This window comes from Hypomesus nipponensis, chromosome 5, assembly GCF_054491055.1.
Source record: "Hypomesus nipponensis isolate SF chromosome 5, ASM5449105v1, whole genome shotgun sequence".
Taxonomy (NCBI): Eukaryota; Metazoa; Chordata; class Actinopteri; order Osmeriformes; family Osmeridae; genus Hypomesus; species Hypomesus nipponensis.
In genome coordinates this window covers 8,800,691-8,822,994 of record NC_140365.1, presented here as the reverse complement: position 1 = coordinate 8,822,994, position 22,304 = coordinate 8,800,691, and the positions used below count along the sequence as shown (strand labels likewise).

At 46.7% G+C, this 22,304-nt stretch overlaps 1 protein-coding gene across 2 annotated transcripts; it reads left to right on the top strand.

The window, feature by feature from the left end:
- The first annotated feature begins 5,471 nt into the window (after positions 1-5,471).
- jakmip2 (janus kinase and microtubule interacting protein 2) lies at positions 5,472-17,488 on the top strand. 2 transcript variants are annotated; one of them, XM_084698142.1, is made up of 21 exons: positions 5,472-5,600; positions 6,085-6,339; positions 6,544-6,786; positions 7,748-7,957; positions 9,389-9,487; positions 10,111-10,257; positions 10,968-11,108; positions 11,547-11,603; positions 11,714-11,836; positions 12,238-12,366; positions 12,479-12,562; positions 13,712-13,774; positions 13,893-13,991; positions 14,789-14,890; positions 15,050-15,103; positions 15,238-15,303; positions 15,601-15,669; positions 15,820-15,897; positions 16,068-16,271; positions 16,847-16,912; positions 17,438-17,488. In XM_084698142.1, the coding sequence occupies exons 1-21, from the start codon at positions 5,472-5,474 to the stop codon at positions 17,486-17,488; spliced, it is 2,469 nt and encodes an 822-aa protein (XP_084554268.1). The 2 variants fall into 2 exon arrangements, with proteins under 2 accessions (XP_084554268.1, XP_084554267.1); XM_084698141.1 differs by having other exon boundaries at positions 7,748-7,984.
- Positions 17,489-22,304: the final 4,816 nt, after the last annotated feature.

Genomic DNA, 22,304 nt, shown 5'->3' with positions numbered 1-22,304 from the left:
CAAGGCATCTTTCGTCGAGAGCCATTTTAAACGTTCAACGATAAAATGCTTCATTCTAACACCCGTCTTCTCGGTTTTGCAACCGATTTTCAGACATATGATGTCCAAGCTCATTTGTTGATAGCCAACATGCCGGAGGTAGAGCTGGTCGCACATAGCCTGTCCTATAGAGCGATCATACAGTAATTGTCCTATTCACTGCATTTTGTTTCCTGACTTACAGCCTCGGTTTATTGTCAACGATAAAGATAGGCCAATTTCAACCTGACATTTATTAGATGTAGTCATAGCCCATGTAGCGTAACATTTATATATTTCTTTCTAGTCTTCACAGGCATCAAAAATATTTTGAGCATTATAAAAATGTGATGACTGTGTCAATCATCCTTAGGCCAACTGTAGACCTGGAACAAGAAGGCTTATCAACAGGGGAAGAAACTTTGATAGATTGGATTCATTTGGAGTCATTTGCAGCCTTTAGTATCTCTGCATTAGCTTCCAAATGCTTCATTTTCTGTGCAATCAATAAGACTATATGAAAAATGCAACTGCAAATTCTAAGTGAAGACTTTAAGTGTCTCAGTCATTCCATAGTGAGCATTTAAATGTCTGATATAGCAACCAAAACTAATTTCTACTTAACCTGTGTTATTACAGCTATAGTTAGAAACCATAAATATGTCCCTTTAAACTGATATTAAAGCTTTCTTTTGACCTTAGTCTGCTAGATTTAGATTAATATTCTTTTATAAAAGCTCCAATCCAACAACTACCGCCAGACAACCCAAATAATCACACTAGATGGACATCATGTCATAGCAGATTTAGTTGGTTGGGGCATAGCTGGCACCAAACTGACCGAGCAGCTTGTATAATCAGAATCTTCATTAGAAATCATAGACATAACCTGGCTGGAGTAATATGGAGCACACAGAAATACTATCTGACATGTCTAGCTGTGGCATTAGGCATGCATTACATTCTCACACCAGAAAAAAATATGTATTGGAGAAAAAGATAATCCCGCTCAAAAATAAAACCAGAAAGTAGATTATGCCGTGTTTGTATGCAGGAGAAATTTTCATATGTTATACTGTGTGCAATTTTTGGAATCTTGAGGTAATATTTATATAGTAATGAGTTACTTCAGTAGATGGTATGTAGGTGAAAACTTCATCCCAGTGTCTTGCATGTGGTCGGAATACAGAACTCCTCAATCTCCTGTTTCCTTCTGTACTAGTTCTTAACAGGATGTAACTCTACAGCACTGTCACAGTAGTGTAAGAGGCTGGCACAGAAAATCCTTATTTACGGCTGTTGTATATGGGCAACTTAACATCGTCTGGGGAAGGTTGCAGCTACACGCAAATGTGATGTCTCAGTGGAAACCAAACTGGGTCAGGGTGCCAGCAGGCCGTGTGGTAGAGGGCTCGTGTGCGGCGCACCATAGCGGCCATCAGAGATGGTCAGTGGGCTATACCGGCCACTGAGACAAGCTGCTTATCCAACAATGTCATTTCCCAAATCCTTGCTGCTCAGTCGCCACAAAGAGACCAAGAGAGAAGAAAAGTGCACAACAGTGAGTAGTACTCACTCAATAGCCCCTCCTTCCTGTTATTCTCCTACTCCTAATTACTGTATGTTCTGGAGGTTTTGAAAACCACATTTCATACATGGAAGCTGCTAGGGCTTCAAGGACTAAGTTACAGTGGGCCTACTTGCTATTCAGAAATATCATAAACCAGTAAAGCTAATGCTTTTGCTTGCAGTAATGATGGGCTTATAAAATAAAAACTTGATTATGCACTGGTGCACATTAACATCAAGTCAGGATGCCCACAAGTCCTGTGTACCGGACACCAGACAGATTCCTGATCCGATTGAGCTTACATAAAAGGAAGTAGATGAGACACAGTGTGAGACAGAGAGAGAGAGAGAGAGAGACCTCACCACCACCAGGTAAAGAATATGGCAATAACGATGACTTCTGCTGGGTGGGTGGACACCTAGCTGCATTCAGCCCCGCCTCCTTTGTTTCTGGGCCGCCCCTCTGCAGCGTGGCTGGTTTCTGGGTTAATACAGCATTAGCGGTGTGTGGACAGTAGTGTCTAGATGTGTCTGCCTCTGTCTGGCTAGTGGCTAACCTTAGCTGCCAATGGCTCATGTCACCATGTGCAAGTCATGTGTTATTGTGTATGATGTTTCAAGGACATGGCCTTTTTGAGTAGACCTGATTGCAGTGCTTGTAGGAGGCAAAGAAAGGTTGGCCTAAATCTACTTGTTGAGTACAGGTACAAAAGTATATATATAAATTCCTCCCATTTATGAATTATACTCTTATTCTATTCCAGTTCCTCTTTCATATCATAATAGCATAATAAGTTTGGGAACACTGCGGTGAATCCTTGAATTTGGCACAAATTCAAGGATTCACGTCCAAACAACCTTAGGTAAATACCATGTGTGGCAAAAAAAAAAAAGTGTTCTAGCTGAAGAAGTAACTATTGACCAGAATTGCTTAGGCTTCCAGATATATTGACCCTTTTATTCTTCCGTGACCAACCAGATAAAAAAATAATGCTTAGGCCTGATAATGAATTAGCTGTTGGTGATGGTGGTACAACTTTGCACAGTTCAACATAACTATATCTATATTAAAGTCACTTGGGTGAGTTTCTTCAAATCACGAGTCACTAATCAGTGCTAGGCACTCAAATGCATGTTGGTAAACTGAACACTGAAAGAAAGGCAAGCATAATGATATAGGCTTGTCATAGAGCGGGCTACTCAGGGATATTTATGGTTGGCCACGGCTGTGCCTATTAGTAATTCCTGTATCCCACATGTAGGCTGTGAAAATGTCCTTATAGACATGGTTACTCGATGAACTTTCCCATTAAACAGACATTCTAGTGCCAAAACGTCCCGTGTTTAAATATTAAGTCTGGGTACTGGATGGGTACTGGATGGACTACCTTTTTAAACCGAGGTGAGTGGTCTGGTACCATCACTTCCCTTGTTTAAATATTAAGACCCTGGGGTCTCCGGGGTGGAAACACTGTGTGTGTGAGTGGGTAACTTCTATAGCCCCTCTATGGCTTCTATAGCTCTTATAGTAAATTGCAAGTCAAGCTGAAGTAGCTGTTTAGATCGCCCCGTAAAGACATTAAAGCCCAGAAGGGAAAACGATATCTCAGTCCATGTAGGCTCCTTTCCACCCCTAGACTCTACTTTCTTCCCCCTTAGCTCTCACTCTCTCTCTCTCTCTCTGCGTGTATTATTGTTGCTTAAAATGTTACACTGAGTGAACCAGAACTAAAGATAAAGCCAGAAGGACAAAAAAAAGCAAACCAGCTAAACAGTTCTGTAGCTATCTAGGTGTCCTCTGGGAATGAAGATAAACTCTTCTCATAGCAGCAATCCCTGCTACTGTGATCTGAGGGTCCTTTAAGTGGATTGGTCATGTCCCCTCCCTTCCCTTTAAGGAAATTTCCTTAGCAAACTCTGCCATACATCATCCCTGTCCACTGCATGGGTTAATTAGGGTTGAGGAAGGGTGTCAAGATGAATTAGGTAGGTTTGTAAGCGTGTGGGTGGCGACTGGTAGGGTGCTAAATAAACAGTCGATACGGTTGTGTCTCCTCTCGAGTCTCAGTTTCAAGTTCTCCATGCAAAATGGCTGAGCAGGTCACAAGCTTAAACGACCCTCCTGAGAGCAGCACACACTGAATCGGTCCTTTTGCATTTAACCGAAATTCTCATCGGCCGTGAATGGAGGGATGCCTTTGATGCAGCATTGATGTCAGACACGTGATATGCACTTTTAATAAGGATTGCATACAAGTAGTCGGAATGCACTCTCAAAGCCAAATGTAGTCATTAGTACAGTATGTATAGTCTAGCCTTAATAATCTATAGGAGTACTGACTTCTTAGACTCAACAGAGAGCTACAGTACCTTTGTCAGGCCTTGCTGTGTACCACATAATCAAGCTCTCTCCCTCTCATACCCACTCCGAAGAACAGTGCAATTTAGAGTGTCATCTCTTTAATCATCATGACGTCACCCAGTCATGAGCATATGGATGGATCGACGCCTCCTTTCCAGTCATAGAACAGCCAGTGCTTTTCAAGCCCACTAATAGTACTAGCTCTTGGAATGTTCCAGTCTGTTTCTGTGCTGTCCTGTGAAGCCGCATCATTACATCCTTAGAGACAGGAAGTACGTTTCCTTCTCCAGTTGGCTCCAAGCGTGCAGGAGAATTGCTGCAGCGTACCGGCATGTTGCCGAGCGACGCTGGGCCATTCATTCACTGGAACCCCTCAGGCATCTTCCTCACACTGCTTTGTCCAAGCCAATCACGTTAAGGCAGTGTGTCACAAGTATCAACTGTGGCGCTCTGCTCAGTAACCCATGTATGTGACTTTTGCTGCTGCTGCTACTACTACGGCAGTTATTTATTTTCCAAATACATGTTTAATTTGAACAGTAAATGAGAAATAAATATTCTACGTTTCAATATTTCACCGAAATAGGACTGTGACACGGGTCTGACCTATAACACCTGTAACACCATACTGTAACACCATGCTGTCACACCATACTGTAACACCATACTGTAACACCATGCTGTAACACCATGCTGTCACACCATACTGTAACACCATACTGTAACACCATGCTGTAACACCATACTGTCACACCATACTGTCACACCATACTGTAACACCATACTGTAACACCATACTGTAACACCATGCTGTCACACCATACTGTCATACCATACTGTAACACCATACTTACATACCATACTGTAACACCATGCTGTAACACCATACTGTAACACCATGCTGTAACACCATACTGTAACACCATACTGTAACGCCATACTGTAACGCCATACTGTCATACCATACTGTAACACCATGCTGTCACACCATGCTGTCACACCATACTGTCACACCATACTGTCACACCATACTGTAACACCATACTTACATACCATACTGTAACACCATGCTGTAACACCATACTGTAACACCATGCTGTAACACCATACTGTAACACCATACTGTAACGCCATACTGTAACGCCATACTGTCATACCATACTTTAACACCATACTGTCACACCTGGTCTTTCTTCATCTCAGATTGAGCTGTCAACCTCTGGCAAGGACAGAAACATGCTTTCACACTCTCAAAAGAGACTGACCCCTTTTCCGAGCAGTCACTTAGACCCCTAACCGTGTTCTAAGATACCATGTCTAATGAAGTCTCTCTCTCTCTCTCTCTCTCTCTCTCTCTCTCTCTCTCTCTCTCTCTCTCTCTCTCTGTCTATCCTATCCTCCAGATCTTGGGTTTATTAAGAGAATGAGGAAGAGGAAGAGCTGGAAACCTCGGAAGGGCCTCAGCACATTTCTGTGAAGTCTCAATGAAAGCATCGGAAGAAGGGCAGTAGCATTCAACCTAATGGCTAAGAAAGGGCGAACCAAGGGCGACAAGCCTGAAGCCCTCATCTCTGCCCTGCAGGCAGCCAACGAAGATCTCAGGTCCAAACTAACTGACATTCAAATAGAACTACATCAGGAGAAATGCAAGGTAAGTGCCTGGGGTAAACTGTAGGTCTTTGCTGCAGGGCTCATATGCAACATAAGCAGCCACAAAACCCTCAGAACTGTGAACAGTCTATGCATGTGTTGATGAAATCATTTGAACACACATCCTCAACTTTTGTGCTGTTCTGTGTGCTTAAATCTTTGCCAATATGTAAGGAAATGAAGCAGGATGTATTTTCACATTTACCTCGTCTGACAGTAACATGAGGACCTATAAACTTATATTCCCATCCATACATATTCAACAGTGCTAACTGCTAACCATGATCCAATGACTGTTCTCTTACTGCCTAAACCGTTTACATTGCCCTCTCTTTACCGTCACGAGGCTGGGGGAAAAAAACAGCACAACAATATGAAATAACCACAGGTTTCAATAATAACATGACCGGTGATACAGGCTCAAATGAAAAGGTGACCACCGATGCAGGGGAGTTGAAGCCTTTAACCTGCGTGTGTGTGTCCAGGTGAGCAGGCTGGAGCGGGAGAAGGTCCAGGAGGCCAAGCGCATCCGGGAGCAGGAGCAGCACCGGCACACGGCCGCGCTGACGGAGCAGCGGGCCAAGTGGCACGAGGAGAAGCAGAAGGACCTGCAGGCGCTGAGGGAGAGCCTGGTGAGGCAGCACGAGCAGGAGCTGGCCCGCACCGCCAAGATCAGGGACGCCGAGAACCAGCGGCTGAAAGCGGCCATCAGCGCCATACGGGACGGAAGTGGGGAGAAGGTACGGCGGAGGGCTCGTCTAGACAGGGGTCGTGGGCTCGTCTAGACAGGGGTCGGGGGGTCGGGGGGTGGGGGGAGAAAGGCCTTTGACGACCCCCTCAGTAGGACCGAACATGCGAAAAGTCTCTCCGCAAACGAGTTTCGCTCCCACCAAACGCCATCCTAAACCTCTCATCTCCCCCTCCTCGTCTGCCCCGTAACCAAGGTGCGCACGGCGCTGACCCTCGAGGCCAAGGAGGACGCGCGGCGCTTCTTCGACCAGGAGCGCGTCAAGCTGCTGCAGGAGATCGCCGAGCTCAAGTCCACCAAGAAGCAGACGGACGAGGCGCTCAGCACCATGATCCAGGCCGACAAGATGAAGGCCGGGGACCTGCGCTCCGAGCACCAGCAGCACCAGGAGCAGATCTCCAAGATCAAGTGGGACTCGGAGAGGGACATACGCAGACTGGTACGCACGCGCCTCACACTCTACGTGTTACATTTAGTCATTTAACAGACGCTCCCATCCAGAGCGACTTACAGCAGGGTAAAGTGCCTCGCCCGAGGACACAACGTCATTTTGCACAGCCGGGAATCGAACCGGCAACCTTCTGATTGGTAGCCCGATTCCCTAACCGCTCAGCCATCTAACCCCCCTTTCTAGGCACCGGCCAGTAGCTCACGAAGGAGCGCTAGTATGCATGTCTGTGTGTTTGCGGGGCCTGTATGTGAGTAGCATGTCGACGCTACCCCCTGCTCTGGCGGCAATAACTGGTGAGGATGTTTGAGTGGTTTCTTCACCATGGTACATGTCCCCTACGGTCTTAACCCACGCCTGTGCATGTAGACCTGTTCGGTTTATATTGAGACTGAGGAACTGTGGGAGGAACACACAGACAGAAAAATCCCTGTGTGTCTGTGTGAGGGGGGGGAAGAGATTTGAACCGAGATGAACTTCTTTGCCCTACTGGGCATACGTGTGTCGAATACTATTGATGCTTATCATGGTGCCATGTTCTTCCGAAAAAGCCATTAGAATGAATCACATGCATGGCTCCATGACATGGTTGTGATAGCCCATAACATGCTTGTAATCAGTCTGTTCAACAGAGAAATGGTAGCATTGATTCCTCCTTTATGCATTGACATTAGTATGGCGCGTGTGACCATCAATGAATGAGATGAGCTTTACCAAAAAGGTGTTACATAATCACAGCCCTACTGATGACCTTCTGCTCTGTGTCACCGACTACCTCAATGTATTTATGAAAGAGTGTCTAAGCATCCATGTTTGTGTCATGTGTGTTTGGCTGCCATGCTGGCTTGCTGTCAGGCTGGCTGGCTAGCTGGCTGGCTATCTGTCCGACTGGCCGGCTTGCATGACTTTTCTCCATTGTGACATTTTCATTCGGCGCTTTTCCACTCCACAGGTGGACGAGATCAAGTCTAAAGAGCGCACCATCTTCTCCCTGGAGAAGGAGCTGGAGTCGGCCACATGCTTCATGCAGAGGCTGCAACTGCAGAAGGACGCCCTGGACGAGCAGCTCTTCCTGGTGAAGGAGGCTGAGTGTGGCCTGGGAAGCCCCAAGAGGGAGATCCCTGGGCGGGCAGGGGACGGGGCCGAGCACTGTGGCAGCCCGGTAAGGATCCCGAAAAAGACGGAGGTGGTAGAGAGGCAAGGAGGGTTAGATCATGGGAGCGAACAGGGAGGGGTGAAGAAACTGAGAATGGGGGGGGGGGAGAAGTGGAGGGATGGAGAGATATATTATATATTATTATGTGAACTGACCCTGTACGAGTTTTTGGACATTGTTGCTAGATAGGAAACCTCCAAAAAGCTCCTTCACCTCTGACAAGGACTGTGGTTGCAATGTTTGCAGTAACTGTGGGAACAAATAGTTAGGATGCAGGAATCAAATATTGCATACCACTGATGGTAAGTAACAAAAGGACTTTAACAAAGATCTTTGTGATCCGTCTATGAAAAGGCAACTCAGTAGTGGACGTGCCTTCCGTTAGAAGACAATTTATCAGTCATAAGAGGACACAGCTATCTGTACCTCATGGAACACACACTAACATTTTGGTCAAAACTGTTTTATAACAAACTGTCCAGTGAGACCTGCTCTGCCCACCAACCACATATGCTATACACATTTGTTGTGTTAAACTCTCTTAAATACAGTATTGTAGACTTGTATCGAAAGTTTGAAATCTGTTATATTTTAAGCCTTGTTTAAATTTGCATGAAAGTTACGTAGGAGAAGATAGTTACTTTATAGACAACTTCTCCAAATATTTCTCTTATTATTTGAGTCCATCCACCACTTACTTTGCACTATGCTGCCCCCTTTTATTTTATATATTTTGTAACTTATTATATTTATATCAGTTTTATATCTTACAATACTGTTTAATTATTGCTTAACTCCCTAGTATAGACTTTTTTATTTATACATTCAACTTGTTAAAAACATTTAAGATCCCTATATGTTTATTGTATGTACCTTCCTGCCACAGTAAATTCTGTGTTGTGAAAACTTACATGGCAATAAAACCAAATTCAGATTCAGATTCTATCCTCATAAACCTTGTTATAAACACTCCAACTCAGATTTGGATTACTGTAGATCAAAATACGTAGCTTTTAAATCACAAAAAAATAAAATAAATAAAAGGCTTACCTGATGTTCTGACCACCACTAAGACAGGCAACACTGTTGATGCTGCTAGCTGTTCAAGTCCTGTTTCTCTGTCAACTTTTCATGAGGGGTAAATGGTGGGACACTCTGGGAAAAAAAGATCCATTCCACAGTCGTGAGAAATTGTCTGTTGATAATTAAATTACTTATGGTTTATTCCTCGTGATTTCCATTTCTGAGATAGGGGCCCATATCTCTTTCGATTTTTGGTCAATTTTTAGGGTCAGTTAATATCTTTGTTCCACTTCAATCATTTCACAGCAGGAAATAAGTTATTTTCGGCTTGACACAACATGTTAGGTAAGGTTGCATTCTGCTCCGTTTCATAATGCAGTTTTGCCTTCAACTTAGCTAATGTGATTGTTTCAGGACATGCGGAGGAATCAGAGACGCATGGCTGATCTGAACTCCACCATCCGCAAACTGGAGGACCGCAACTCCCTGCTCGTGGACGAGAGGAACGAGCTGGTAGGACCTGCTCTGAGCTTCCATCTATTTACATTTACATGTATTCATTTAGCAGACGCTTTTATCCAAAGCGACTTCCAAGAGAGAGCTTTACAAAGTGCATAGGTCACTGATAATAACAACAAGATTGCCCCAAAGCATAGCGGGTACCCAAAATAAGAAGCACATTGTGAACAAACCAAAAAGTAAGTGCCAAAGGGAAAAACCATAAGAGCATGTAGTTAAGCAAGTTACAATTAAACAACATGAATCTCTAAGTGCAAGTGTACCTGTAGAAAAGCAAGCAACAATAACATTAAAAATAAGATTAACTAAAATAGAATACAACAGTTTAAATGAGCTACCACTAACCAACAAGAGCAACAGTCTCTAAGCAAGAGTCATTGTGATCCTTGATGAAACTAGCATTGGGTTCAACAGACCATTCCTAAGTACCATTGTACTCCCGGAACAAGTGCGTCTTGAGCCTTCTCTTGAAGGCGGAGAGACAGTCTGCGTCTCTGATGGAGGTGCATACTAAAACCTGCACACAATATTTACTACTGTGAGGTTTACAGAACTTAGTTGAACTCAACCCAAACCTTGTTGCTTCCACCCTCTCTCCCTGTGCTCCCTGCTCATAGCTGAAACGTGTACGGGAGTCGGAGAAGCAGTGCAAACCCCTGCTGGAAAAGAACAGGCTCATGAGCAAGAGGAACGATGATCTCACGCAGACCCTCCAGCGCCTGGAAGACAAGCTCAAGGTCCTGGCCAAGGACAACTTGGAGATGGTGAGGAGAACCACAGTCCTCTCCAACAGTCGTCTTCACCCTGGTCCACGGGGCCCACTGTCCTGTATGATTAAGATGTTTTACTTCTTTAACACACTTGATTCAAATGAAGGGTCGTTAGCAGGCTTCTGCTGAGCTTGATAATGACCCTTTCATTTGAATCACGTATGGTGGAGCAGGGAAACATCTAAAACATGCAGGACAGGAGTTCCCTGAGGACAGGGTTAAGAACCACTGATCACAGTAGGATCTGTGGACCAGAGTTGAAGACAACTCATCTACAATATGGTGGTCTGGTGACCCCATTTGTAGGCCTATCTAATGCCTGAAGGCAAGCTTGTATATCATTTATTTTGACTCTGGTTTATTAACTCAGTTAGGATGAGTCAGTTATAGTGACAGTTGTGTAGAACCATGTCAGTATAGTATGTCATGTAATCCCTATTCAGAGTTGCCATGAAGGAACTGTATAATAACATGTCAACCATGTTCTTTTATCAGATACATGTAGACCTATATATAATCTTCAACGATGCAACTGTCATGATACAATTATATAATACATTTATCATGGAGTCGCCATCTACAATGTGTTGTAAGCCTGTAGCATTACAGCAGGGGTTTGTACTGAAGACACTGACTCTAAGGGCATTCCTGTGTGTGTGTGTGTGTGTGTGTGTGGGTGTGTGTGTGTGTGTTTGTGAGTCTAGAAGGAGAAAATTGGCTCTCATCCGCCACTGAAGAAACTCAAGTCCCTCAACGACCTGGACCAGGCTCACGACGACCAGGAGATAGAGTTCCTCAAGATGCAGGTCCTGGAACAGCAGAATATGATCGACGAACTGACCAGAGTGAGTCAGCTCTTCACGTTTACCGTACCGGTCATCGTATTTAATTGCTTGTGTTTAAGCATTTGGAGACCATTTTTGCACAAAAGATACATGCGGTCTAAAATATACAGATGAAATATAAATGAAAATCTTTTTGTTTACACCCAACACATGATGGATGTTGTGCCTTTGTTAAAATAGACCTGAATGGATTGACCTGTACATATCTACAGAGATCATTGTTCTAGAGCAGGGCATATCATACATATTCATCCATTCAACGACACCAATGCTTGATCGGAGCAGAGTTAACCCATAGGGTCACCAGAGAGGATCTCCCTGATTAGATCTCTGACAGCGACAGCTATGGCCTGGTGTTTTCCCCATGATTCGTGTTTACATGAATAAGTTCCTTTGTTCTCGTAGTGTGCGGAATGTTCATTCAATACTATGTTTCAGGATAGGGAGAAACTCCTACGGAAGAAGAGACATAAACGAAGTTCTCGGCCAATCAAGGTAAAGTATTTTAGAAACTTTTTTTTTTTTAAACACGACGTTCTGTCAGTCGTGTGTCCTGCACAGAGATTGACAGCTCCCGGTTGTGGTGGGGGGGGCGTGTTCCACAGAGACACATTGTCGTGGACACTTTCTACGGCTACGATGAGGAGTCCATGGACTCCGAATCTTCCTCTGTGGCCTCCTTCCGCATGGACCGCACCCCGGCCACGCCTGACGAAGACCTGGACGTTGTGAGTGTCCACACTGCTGCTCTAACTGCTAACCTTACATTTACATTTAGTCATTTAGCAGACGCTCCTATCCAGAGCGACGTACAGTAAGTACAGGGACATTCTCCCTGAGGCAAGTAGGGGGAAGTGCCTTGCCCAAGGACACAACGTCATTTTGCACAGCTGGGAATCAAACCAACAACCTTCTGATTCATAGCCCAACTCCCTAACCACTCAGCCATCTGACCCCCACCTGACCCCCACCTTCTGCTGTCTGGGGCGCATCTATCTTTCTGGAGGAAAGATGGATGCGAGGGGGGATTCCCCCCCTCGGAATCCATTTGATTGATTGTTCCAGTTCACCAAGCTGCCAATGAGTGTTAGCCTCCCATGACCAAGCCCTTGTGTACCATGTGTTCCAGGGGCTGGCCAATGAGGAGTCGGAGTTGCGTTTCCGCCAGTTGACCAGGGAGTACCAGGCGTTGCAGCGGGCGTATGCCCTGCTGCAGGAGCAGAAGGGAGGGGTGCTGGACGCTGAGATGGAGGCCAAGGTAACCTGGCTCAGAGAGCACGCTATGCTTCCTGGATCCTGACAGGATCCAGCTGTTGGTGTTGCTGCTGGGGTGCTCCACCTCATGCTGGAGATGTGCTGGTGTGTTGCAGGCTCAGGAGCAGCTTCATGCAGACGTTCTCAGGTACAAGGCCAAGATCGAGGACCTGGAGAAGGAGCTCACGCTTAGAGGACAGGTATGGATCTGCTCTCCAACTGACACAGTACTCTCCCAACCCTGACCCAACACTCTTTCGATACTCTCCCAACCCTGACCCAACACTCTTTCGATACTCTTCCAACTCTAACCCAACACTCTTTCGATACTCTTCCAACTCTAACCCAACACTCTTTCGATACTCTTCCAACCCTGACCCAACACTCTCTCGATAGTCTTCCAACCCTGACCCAACACTCTCTCGATACTCTTCCAACTCTAACCCAACACTCTTTCGATACTCTTCCAACCCTGAACCAACACTCTCTCGATAGTCTTCCAACCCTGACCCAACACTCTCTCGATACTCTTCCAACTCTAACCCAACACTCCCTTGATACTCTCCCAACCCTGACCCAACACTCTCTCGATACTCTTCCAACTCTAACCCAACACTCCCTTGATACTCTCCCAACCCTGACCCAACACTCTCTCGATACTCTTCCAACTCTAACCCAACACTCTCTCGATACTCTTCCAACTCTAACCCAACCCTCTCTCGATATTCTCCCAACTCTAACCCAACACTCTCTAAAAACTCTCCCAACTCTAACCCAACACTCTCTCAAAACTCTCCAACTCTAACCCAACACTCTCTCGATACTTTCCCAACTCTAACCCAACACTCTCTCGATACTTTCCAAAGCCTAACCCAACACTCTCCCAAAACAAACCCAACATTGTTTCAACACTAACCCAACACTGACCTAACCCTGTCCCAATGTGTGTTATTGGTCCTTTACTAGTACAGTCGGATCATGAAGCCTATTGGACAAAAGCAGTATGAAAAAGTCATTAGAGCTCCAGAGTCTGGCATCACTGATCAAATGGTGATTAAGCTTGACGAGATGAAATGGCAACAGACCAAGCCTTTGAGTGTTTATTGATCCTGTTGCCATGCAACAACAATTATAAATCAGGGTCATCGTCATGACGCCAATGAGCATCGCCTTTTCCAGTAGGAGTACTGTCCGTGACAAACGGTTGCCATGGGAGACTTTGAACATTTCAAATATCAGTTACATGAATGTGCCCCCGGACAGTGCATTCCTTATTCTGACACACACCCATACACACACACACACACACACACACACTTGCTCATGTTCGTCTGTGTGTTCTCCGTCAGGACTCCAAGTGGGTGGAGGAGAGGCAGCTCTTCCTCCGCAGGAACCAGGAGATTTTGGATGAGGTATGCTTCCTGTCGACACTCGTAGAAGGAGAACCCATAACGGTTGCTTTACTTTGCTCGATTTTGAGGATAGAGTATCATTCTGCTCTATTTCTTATTTCCCTCTGTGTTTGTGTAGATGGAGAAGCTGGATGCCGAGTCTAATCGCGTTCATCAGGAACTCCAAGACTCCAAGGACCAGAATGAACTGCTGGAGTTCAGGATACTGGAACTGGAGGTGACCCTTCTGGACTCACAGTAGAATAGAGTAGGCCTTTATATCCCCATTAAGGCACAGACAGCAGTTATGGCAATCTAAAGACACTTCTCAGTACATACTTTATATTTATGAATGTGTATTATGCAGTGAAATACTTCAGTTCTGGCTGAAGATTTAGTTTGAGATGTAGTTCATGCATTTTCAACAACCTGACAAAGCTGACATTAGTCATTCAAACTTAATTTAGAAAAACGTTGTGGGAGTAAAAAGTAGAGATCCATGCAAAAATAGCAGGCACGGATGCACGCGCACACACACACATTGCCATCTTGGACACACATACACAAACAACAACACACACTCATTGTTTTCAGTGTCTTCCAAGCACATGTAGGCCACAGGCGTGCAACACATGATAATGGGCCTACAGCACAGGCAGCACAAGTGCTGCCAAAATGCTAATCAGTTGCAGTTCTCTCCCCAGCCAGGCACCAGACTCCAGACACAGGTCTTTGTGCTCCTTTCTGCTGCAGTGCAGATACTGCAGAGTCCACATGGCATGGTGCTGCTGCCTAGTGGTTCGAGACTAGCACAGCAAGGAACCCGACCATCCACAGACGAATGCCCTTTCAAGCCAGCAGAACCTGAGACACCTTCTGATAGGCTGTTCACGGTTCCCTCGCCGCATTTCGAGCTCGTCTTGGCGTAGCGGGGGGGACGGGGACGGGACGTGTTTTACGGAACGACTGTAGAGGGAGATGAGGGATGAGAGAGAAAGTTCTGATGTGTACGTTTGTCGCCCCCCCCCCCTCCAGGAGCGAGAGCGGCGCTCCCCTCCGTTCAACCACCTGAGGATGCACCCGTTCTCCGAGGGCGTCAGCGCCCTGCAGATCTACTGCATGAAGGAAGGCGTCAAGGTACACCCCCGTCACATGACCGTCACATGACCGTCACATGACCAATCGCTGGCCACAGGCCTCTCACACCTCCACCTCCACAGACCTATCACTTTAAGTATGGTAAACACTCTTCTGATTGTGTGTGTGTGTGTGTGTGTGTGGTTGTTCTGCCCCTAGGATGTGTGTATACCTGACCTGATCAAGCTCCTTGATATTCTCGGTGATAACGGGGTGAGTGTAAACATCCACCATATCATTCAACGACATAACACAAATATAAAAAGCACTCTGATATCTATTATTAGTTATCATTATTATATATGACATGTTCTTTTTCGGTTCGCTTCATGCCGTTTCCCATGCAGAACCTTCGCAATGAGGAACAAGTGGCCATTATCCAAGCCAGCACGGTGCTCTCTTTAGCTGAGAAGGTACGTGAGCTCGTGGGGAAGTTAAAGGCATCGAGTTGAAACTCGGTGCTTGGTAGTTCCTCGGGCAGCCAAGTGGACACGCTCATCCCTGCTCAGCTTCGTGTCGTTAGATGGGTATCAGCAAGAAGGCGACGTCACTGCTTCTGCTTGTTGATCCCAGAGTGTTTTCCCGAAGGGAACACGTAAAGTGCAGAGAATCTTGACGCAGCATGAGTCATACATGTAGCTAGTGGTCTGGCAGTTGGTACGAGTGTCTCGTCTGACTGGGGCGTTTCGGTGGTGTGTGTCTCCCCCTAGTGGATCCAGCAGATTGAGGGCACCGAGGCATCGCTGCACCAGAAGATGATGGACCTGGAGATGGAGATGGTGAGAGCTTCTCTCCATCCACATCAAATGAATGAAGTATATATATATATATATATATATATATATATATATACTTCATAGGAACAATGTGACAGAGATAATTGGTTTGATCACCATAACCCTTTGCCTGTGTGTGTGTCGGTTCCCCAGGAGATGTTCTGCAAGCAGAAAGGCTACCTGGAGGAGGAGCTGGACTACAGGAAGCAGGCTTTGGACCAAGCCTACCTGGTGAGCCTTCCCCAAGGGGTCGCCACCCTGACCTCCACCACAGACGGCACACCCGCATTCTGTTATACCAATCCTCAATTTTGAGGAAAGAACTTAGCCTTTTCCACCGCCGTCCCTCAATTCCTGTTCCTCCCCGCCGACCTCTCCCCACTCCCCCTGACGCCCCGCAGCAAATCCAGGAGCTGGAGGCCACGCTGTACAACGCCCTGCAGCAGGACAAGGTGATCGCGTACGGCGAGCCGCTGGACGAGCGGCAGAAGGACGAGCTGCGCACGGCCGTGGAGAAGCTGCGCCGGCAGATGCTGAGGAAGAGCCGCGAGTACGACTGCCAGATCCTCCAGGAGAGGATGGAGCTGCTGCACCAGGCGCACCAGGTAACCCAGGCCCCAGGCCCAGCCAGACACGACCTCCCCCCGGCCCTTCCACTCCTCACCTCCCCCTCGGATGTCGGGTTTCGCAAAGCACCGACATGCAGTTCCAGTCTCATCCAACAGAGGGCGGGGATTTCCGTTATTGTCCCGAGAAGGACTCGAGTGCAGATCTGTGTGCCAGACTTCCACACAGATGGCTATCACACCACTCTGCCTCCCTCCATACAGGAAGCTGTCATCATCACCTGCCAGCCCTTCACATGCAGCCTCATCTAGTCTGATGTCATGCAGCTCAGAGAGTATTGTGAAGTCCCAGATCTACCAAACCAGTGGATTGTAGTATAACTCGACGTCGCCCTTTTCAGACAGTTGCAGTACCTTTCAGATATGTTGCATGGTGGTGATGTCATGTTTGCTGCAGACTACTGATTGGCAAGCCTCTCTCAGCATAGGTTTACGAAACACATGTGTATAAGCTCACAGTCAGACCGCACGTGAAAAGGGGATGGAAATAGTTCAACCCTGTGTTCACCAAAGAGCACCCGCATATTCTAACTTTCACTTGACTCACTTCTCAGAGAATCCGAGACCTGGAGGACAAGACGGACATCCAGAGGAGACAGATAAAGGATCTGGAAGAGAAGGTAAAATGGCCGCCGGTCCTTCTCTGCAGGCTAGTCCTTCTGCTTCTCCTTCCTGTGGCTCTGACCTGTCCCGCCGTGACACTGGGCTGACCCCTGAGAGCTAAAAGACAGCATTTGCTGATGTGTCCCTCAGCCTGTCATCTCTGTCCCCCCCCCGGTCACACCTCCTTGTCACTCCACCTCACAGAACAGCAGATGAAGCCCAGACGAGGATGAGGCACTAGCCCGTCTCCCTCCTCCGATCCCCTGCCCCGTGTGACTCGTTAGCTCAGCACTTTTCACAGTTGGGTTTTTGGAACCTAGCATAAAAAACCGGACCAACTTGGATGGTGTTCTATTATACCCCAAAAAATTAAAAGTACAGACTCTCTTGCACCCAGCCCCCCCCCCCTCCTCCTCCACTCCCCCAGCACCCCATGCTAGAATGTTCCTGTGCTCCTGTCTGTTCTCTCAACACACACGCTCGCGTTGTTCTCACTCTCTATTTATCTTTCTCTTCTCCCCCCCCCCCCCCCCCCCCTCCAGTTTTTGTTTTTGTTCTTGTTCTTTTCTCTTGCCTTCATCCTCTGGCCTTGATGTCTGTGGCATCTACTGCGACTGAGGTGAGTGTGTGTGTGTGTGTGTGTGTGGGGGGGGGGCTGGTGGTGAAAACGCACCCCGCTCTCCTCTTTTCCTTCACTCTGTTGTTTTCTGTGTTGTTCTCCCCATCGCCCGGCGACCGCAACGACCCGGCAGCGCTCGCAGCAGTGATGTCATCCCTGTCGTTTAGCCAGTGTGGCGTTCCAAGGGTGGGATTCGGAAATCGTCTTTCTTTCGGGAATCCTAGAACATAGTGTAACCAAATGCGTTCCCCCTAATCCCTAACTCCCCTCTAGCCAGTGTTCATCTGGGACCATCCTGTCTACTTTTTCATTTTTTTCAATCACGGCATCTTTAATCCTTTCAGTCCTTTTGCCCAGAGTGGGGTTTGAGTAATTAAACCATGTCACGACGTGTTACTTATGAGCTTTGTTTTGTCAGCTGACTTGTCTGTGGGCTCGTAGCTCTCCCTGTGGGACATGACGAGAATGTGATCATGTCCTTGTTCTTCTGCGCTCGCCATTTTGAGTCTCTCTCGCTCACTCTCGCTCTCTGTATCTCTATCTCTCTGTTTGTTTGCAGATCATGTGGCAGCTTGGAGATTGTGTTCGTGACTGCACCGGTTTTTCTTTCGTGGCCGAGCGAGTCGTATTCGTGGCTCGTGATGTAAAAGTGAGTGAAGGTAGACGTTTTTGGCTTTGGGTTTTTTTTGTGACGGGACGCAAGGCGAACGCTCAGACGGGTTATTCTTTGGGGTCTTCTCTCCGAGGACGCACTGTTTATGCTGCACTGGACTCGCTGGCCTTTGGAACATGGAACATCAACTCTGTGGGGGGGGGAACTGGAACCCGGCGCTGATCCTGAACACACGCACACTCGCTCACACTCTCACTCACATATTCGTATACACACAGAGATTGGATGCAGATGGGTGCAGACACACAAAGATGCGTACACAGATTGTAAGACCACTCACAGACTCATCGAGGAAACCAAAGTCTGGGAAATCTTATCTCTGCCATGCAGGGTAGTGCGACGCCCCTCTTCACTACAGCCAAACCACTTACTGTAGATCTCACCACACCAGACCAGACTGCATCCTCCTTCTGCTCCTTTTGTCGCCAGTCCTCTCTCCGTCTCTCTCCCTGAGCTGGGATGGATGCATGTCCATGTGAGCAGAGTGGAGAGCTGATTCAGGACCTGCGTGACGATGACTGACTGCTCTACTGGTCAGCAGGCCCCCTCCTCTGGTCTCTGGTCTCAGGTCAGCTGATGTGGACTCTCCCCTCCTCAGTGCCCCCGAGTAGACTGGACTACAGAGAGGGACATGGGACAATCTGGACGGCATGTCCCTGGAAGCAGACTAAGTTCAGGGCAAAATGGGGGGACGGAGGAAGAGGAGGGAGGGGGCGACAGAAAGCGAGAGAAGACGGAGGAGAGAGAAGATCCACAATGTGTTCACCCCAACTCCCATGTCTTCTTCTCAACGAAGACCCCTCGTGCTGAAACCTACACTTTATTTTTCCAAAATCAACAAAAAAAACTGGACTTGGTAGTGATTTCTTTATTTTTTAACAGTCCAAGCAAATCAACATGTACTGTACCAAAATGTCCACAGGCATACACAAACATCCTTATTGATTGCTGTGTAATATATACATTTGTTGATATGTACATGTGTCTTGATAATTTCCTGTAGCCTCTTACCTTCTTTCTGTGAATATTTACGGTACATTCCCCTTTGCAGCTTGAACAGTAGAACTACTCGGCAGTTGACAAATGACCCAAAGTTATAAATTGCTATGTTTATTGTGGTGACAGCTGCGAAAAGATTTCCTGAAATTGTACTAAACTTGAAAAATGATCTGGTGATGAACATTCTCCTACACTTCTTACAGTTTTTTCACATGCCCTCTATTTTCTGCGTTATACCAGCAGGGGTTGCTTGGCTTCTACTGAATGACATTTAACACTCCTTTTAAAGTCATCTATCTTCTCTGAATTTGTACATATGCCCCTGATCTCTCTCTCCCCAACATACTCTGACTTCAGGAAGCGGTGTGGAGGCAGTTTGAATTCAAAATGTTTTATTCACTGCTCAAGAGGGTATCCGTGTTTAAGTTTGTAAATGGAACTGCTTTCATCGAAAACAATCGTTTTCCTTTAACTGAAGGAATGTCCTTGTAGTATTTAGTCAAGTTCATACTACATTGTCAGGAGCAGCTGTGACGTATGGTATAATGGAATCGCAATAGATGCCTGCTGACAAACCCCCAACCTAAACACACACACACAGTATGTCAATCAGCTGAAATAGGAGAAAGTCAAGTGGCCGCAAGAGTGAACCTATTCTGGCTCTCTTCTTTCTGCCGGGGCAGTGTGCTGCAATATTAACCAGCTGCAGTGAGACCTCCTCCCAGCCATGTTCACCTGAGCTCCCTGGTCCTCCAGCACCTGTTCAAGGCTCTAGAACACCACGGCCTCCTCTTTCATCACTGAACACGGGTCTGCTTCAGTTACCATACCCAGGGGAAGGAGTGACACTATTTTCGAGCAAACTCAGCTAACTAGCGATTGCCTTAAATGCGCTTACAGTAACCCCCACCCTCCTCCTCTCCCTCTTCCTCCTCCCATCAATTCGTATGTTCTTTTTTTAAGGGATGTATTAATTTTGTCAGCTACTATGATCATGTAATGTAATGTACATTTTCTCTGTTCACTGAAGACATTGTTTTGTAAATCTTTACCCCTCTGTCTTCCAACGAGACTTTACCCCCCCCCGACCCCCTACTTTCAAGTATATTATCAAACGGACAAAAATGAATAACGATTAAAATAAAAGTTCATGGCCTTCGATTCCGGACCGTCCCTTTGTTTTCTGTGCACTTTCGAAGTGCTGATCTCTCTCCTTTCATGATGATTGGTTTTCTCTGTGGGGCTGAACGCTCGAGTCCCCCAGAACAGCTGTCCTCCAGTTCACAACTAATGGAATCATCCATCGATATTGGAGAGGGAAATGGATTTTAGTCACGGTTGGTAATGGTTATGACTGCACGTGACATGCTCTGCATGTCCTTCACTTAGCCATGGTCTGACAACCGTGTCCACAGAACTTTGTACTGTACTTAGCCATTGTACTTCCTGACATCATTCCTGAACTCTGATCATGTTGTAAGGTACAAATTACTCCAGGTGTGTTTTGCAAACTCATTTCTACAGACTTTTTACACTGGTAATCAGGGTTTGGAAAAATAATAATCAAGCAAGAGGTCACTGGGGCGTCCAAACTCACACATACGCGCACACACACACACACACACACACACACACACACACAGTTTCTGGTGGAATATCCTCTACTGTCTTAACCTCCACAAACAGAAGTAAAGGTCCCTGTTCTCTCTCTGATTTCAAAAGCAGATGCGTCTGTTTCAGGCTAGTGGTGCTTGGCGTGTGCAGCTTGGCCAGCTCTCTGCAGGAGTCAGCCCAGGTTGGGAGGCTGTCCTCTCACTTAGCCTCTCTGGCCTGGCTGCGCAGGACTAGAATGGAGGCTTTCAGAGCACTGTGCCACAGCGCTGCCAGAAAACCTCAGCCATGAGGGGAGTTATAGTTCTCTATCCAGCCACCTTTCAGCATGCTGTGTCAATGACATACTGCAGAGGTCCTTCTGGGTGGGACAGTCTCCAAGACAAAGTACAAAACAGAAAAATTATTTCAGACGTTCTGCCAGGATCCCCTCCTGATGTGTTCCTTCAGGCTATATTTCATCACTCAACACAAAAGGCCCCTCTGCTACCCTGGTCCATTTGACCGCTCATCCTAACCTACTGTTGTGCTCTCCTGAACCTGCTACATGATGTCATGCACAGTGCACAAGTCACTTTCTGTTGTGTTAAAGATGTCTTCACAGGATGTATGCACCTTATGGTCTATCAGACCAGTAATTGATTCGATAATCCGTCTCAATGGGAGCCAGACAAAGGACTTCCAGTTCAACCAGGGCACTTCCTTCTGGACTCTCATGTCATTAAAGCCACTCTAACTGCATTTCTTGGCCAGCCCTCCCCAGGATGCAGCTGTCCTCCTCCACAGCTCCTCGCAAACAGCCTCAGCGTTTATCCATTGTTCTCCGCCCAGGCTGTGATGATATGTCAGTGCACCCGTCAATCATCCCCCACCACCATCACCACAGCCAATCAACCGAGCTGTGGGCGGAGCTGTAGTTTGCTTGGGAGTGGGAAATCTGATGGACAGGCCCTCCTTCGTATACCGTATGGGATCTTTTGTTGAATGCCGTTGACCACCTCAGCAAACCATCCCCATTCAAATGTTTGGAATATGCTATTTGGATGTGGTGGATATCAGATCCACAAGACAGACAAACCCACCAAATGATTCATGTGCTTGCTATAGCTTGAGGGGATTGGGTGGGACCTATGTCTTATCTGGCAGCCCTGAATCACGCCTGACTGAATGTGGTGCACTTAGGTAAGCTGTAACCTGAGACCTCGAGTCTTCATTCCAGAACCCCCACATCTATCCATTTTTAATAGTCTGATGGCCGACAATCTCCATGTGTGCTCTGGGCTTGGCCAGTGTTGCTTCCTGTTGTGGGTTAAAAGCCTCATTAAGTGTGAATCTCTCTGTGCTATTGCTATGGCCTTGAAGTGCCAACTCAATGCAGGTTTGTTTAAAAATCAGCTGCTCAACCTGCTATGTATTTTCCTGAACACATTCAAAGGGCACACATGAGAAGATTAGAAACAAATGATTAGTTGACACTGGATTTGTCAAGGCTGTGTTAATATATAGA

What these genes read in the sequence shown, in the direction of transcription:
- jakmip2 (XM_084698141.1), top strand. Translation starts at nt 5,472, where the DNA reads ATGGCTAAGAAAGGGCGAACCAAGGGCGACAAGCCTGAAGCCCTCATC. An exon ending in AGAGGGACATACGCAGACTG is followed by an intron (nt 6,787 to 7,747) that starts GTACGCACGCGC and finishes TCCACTCCACAG; the next exon opens with GTGGACGAGATCAAGTCTAA. An exon ending in TGATCGACGAACTGACCAGA is followed by an intron (nt 11,109 to 11,546) that starts GTGAGTCAGCTC and finishes ACTATGTTTCAG; the next exon opens with GATAGGGAGAAACTCCTACG.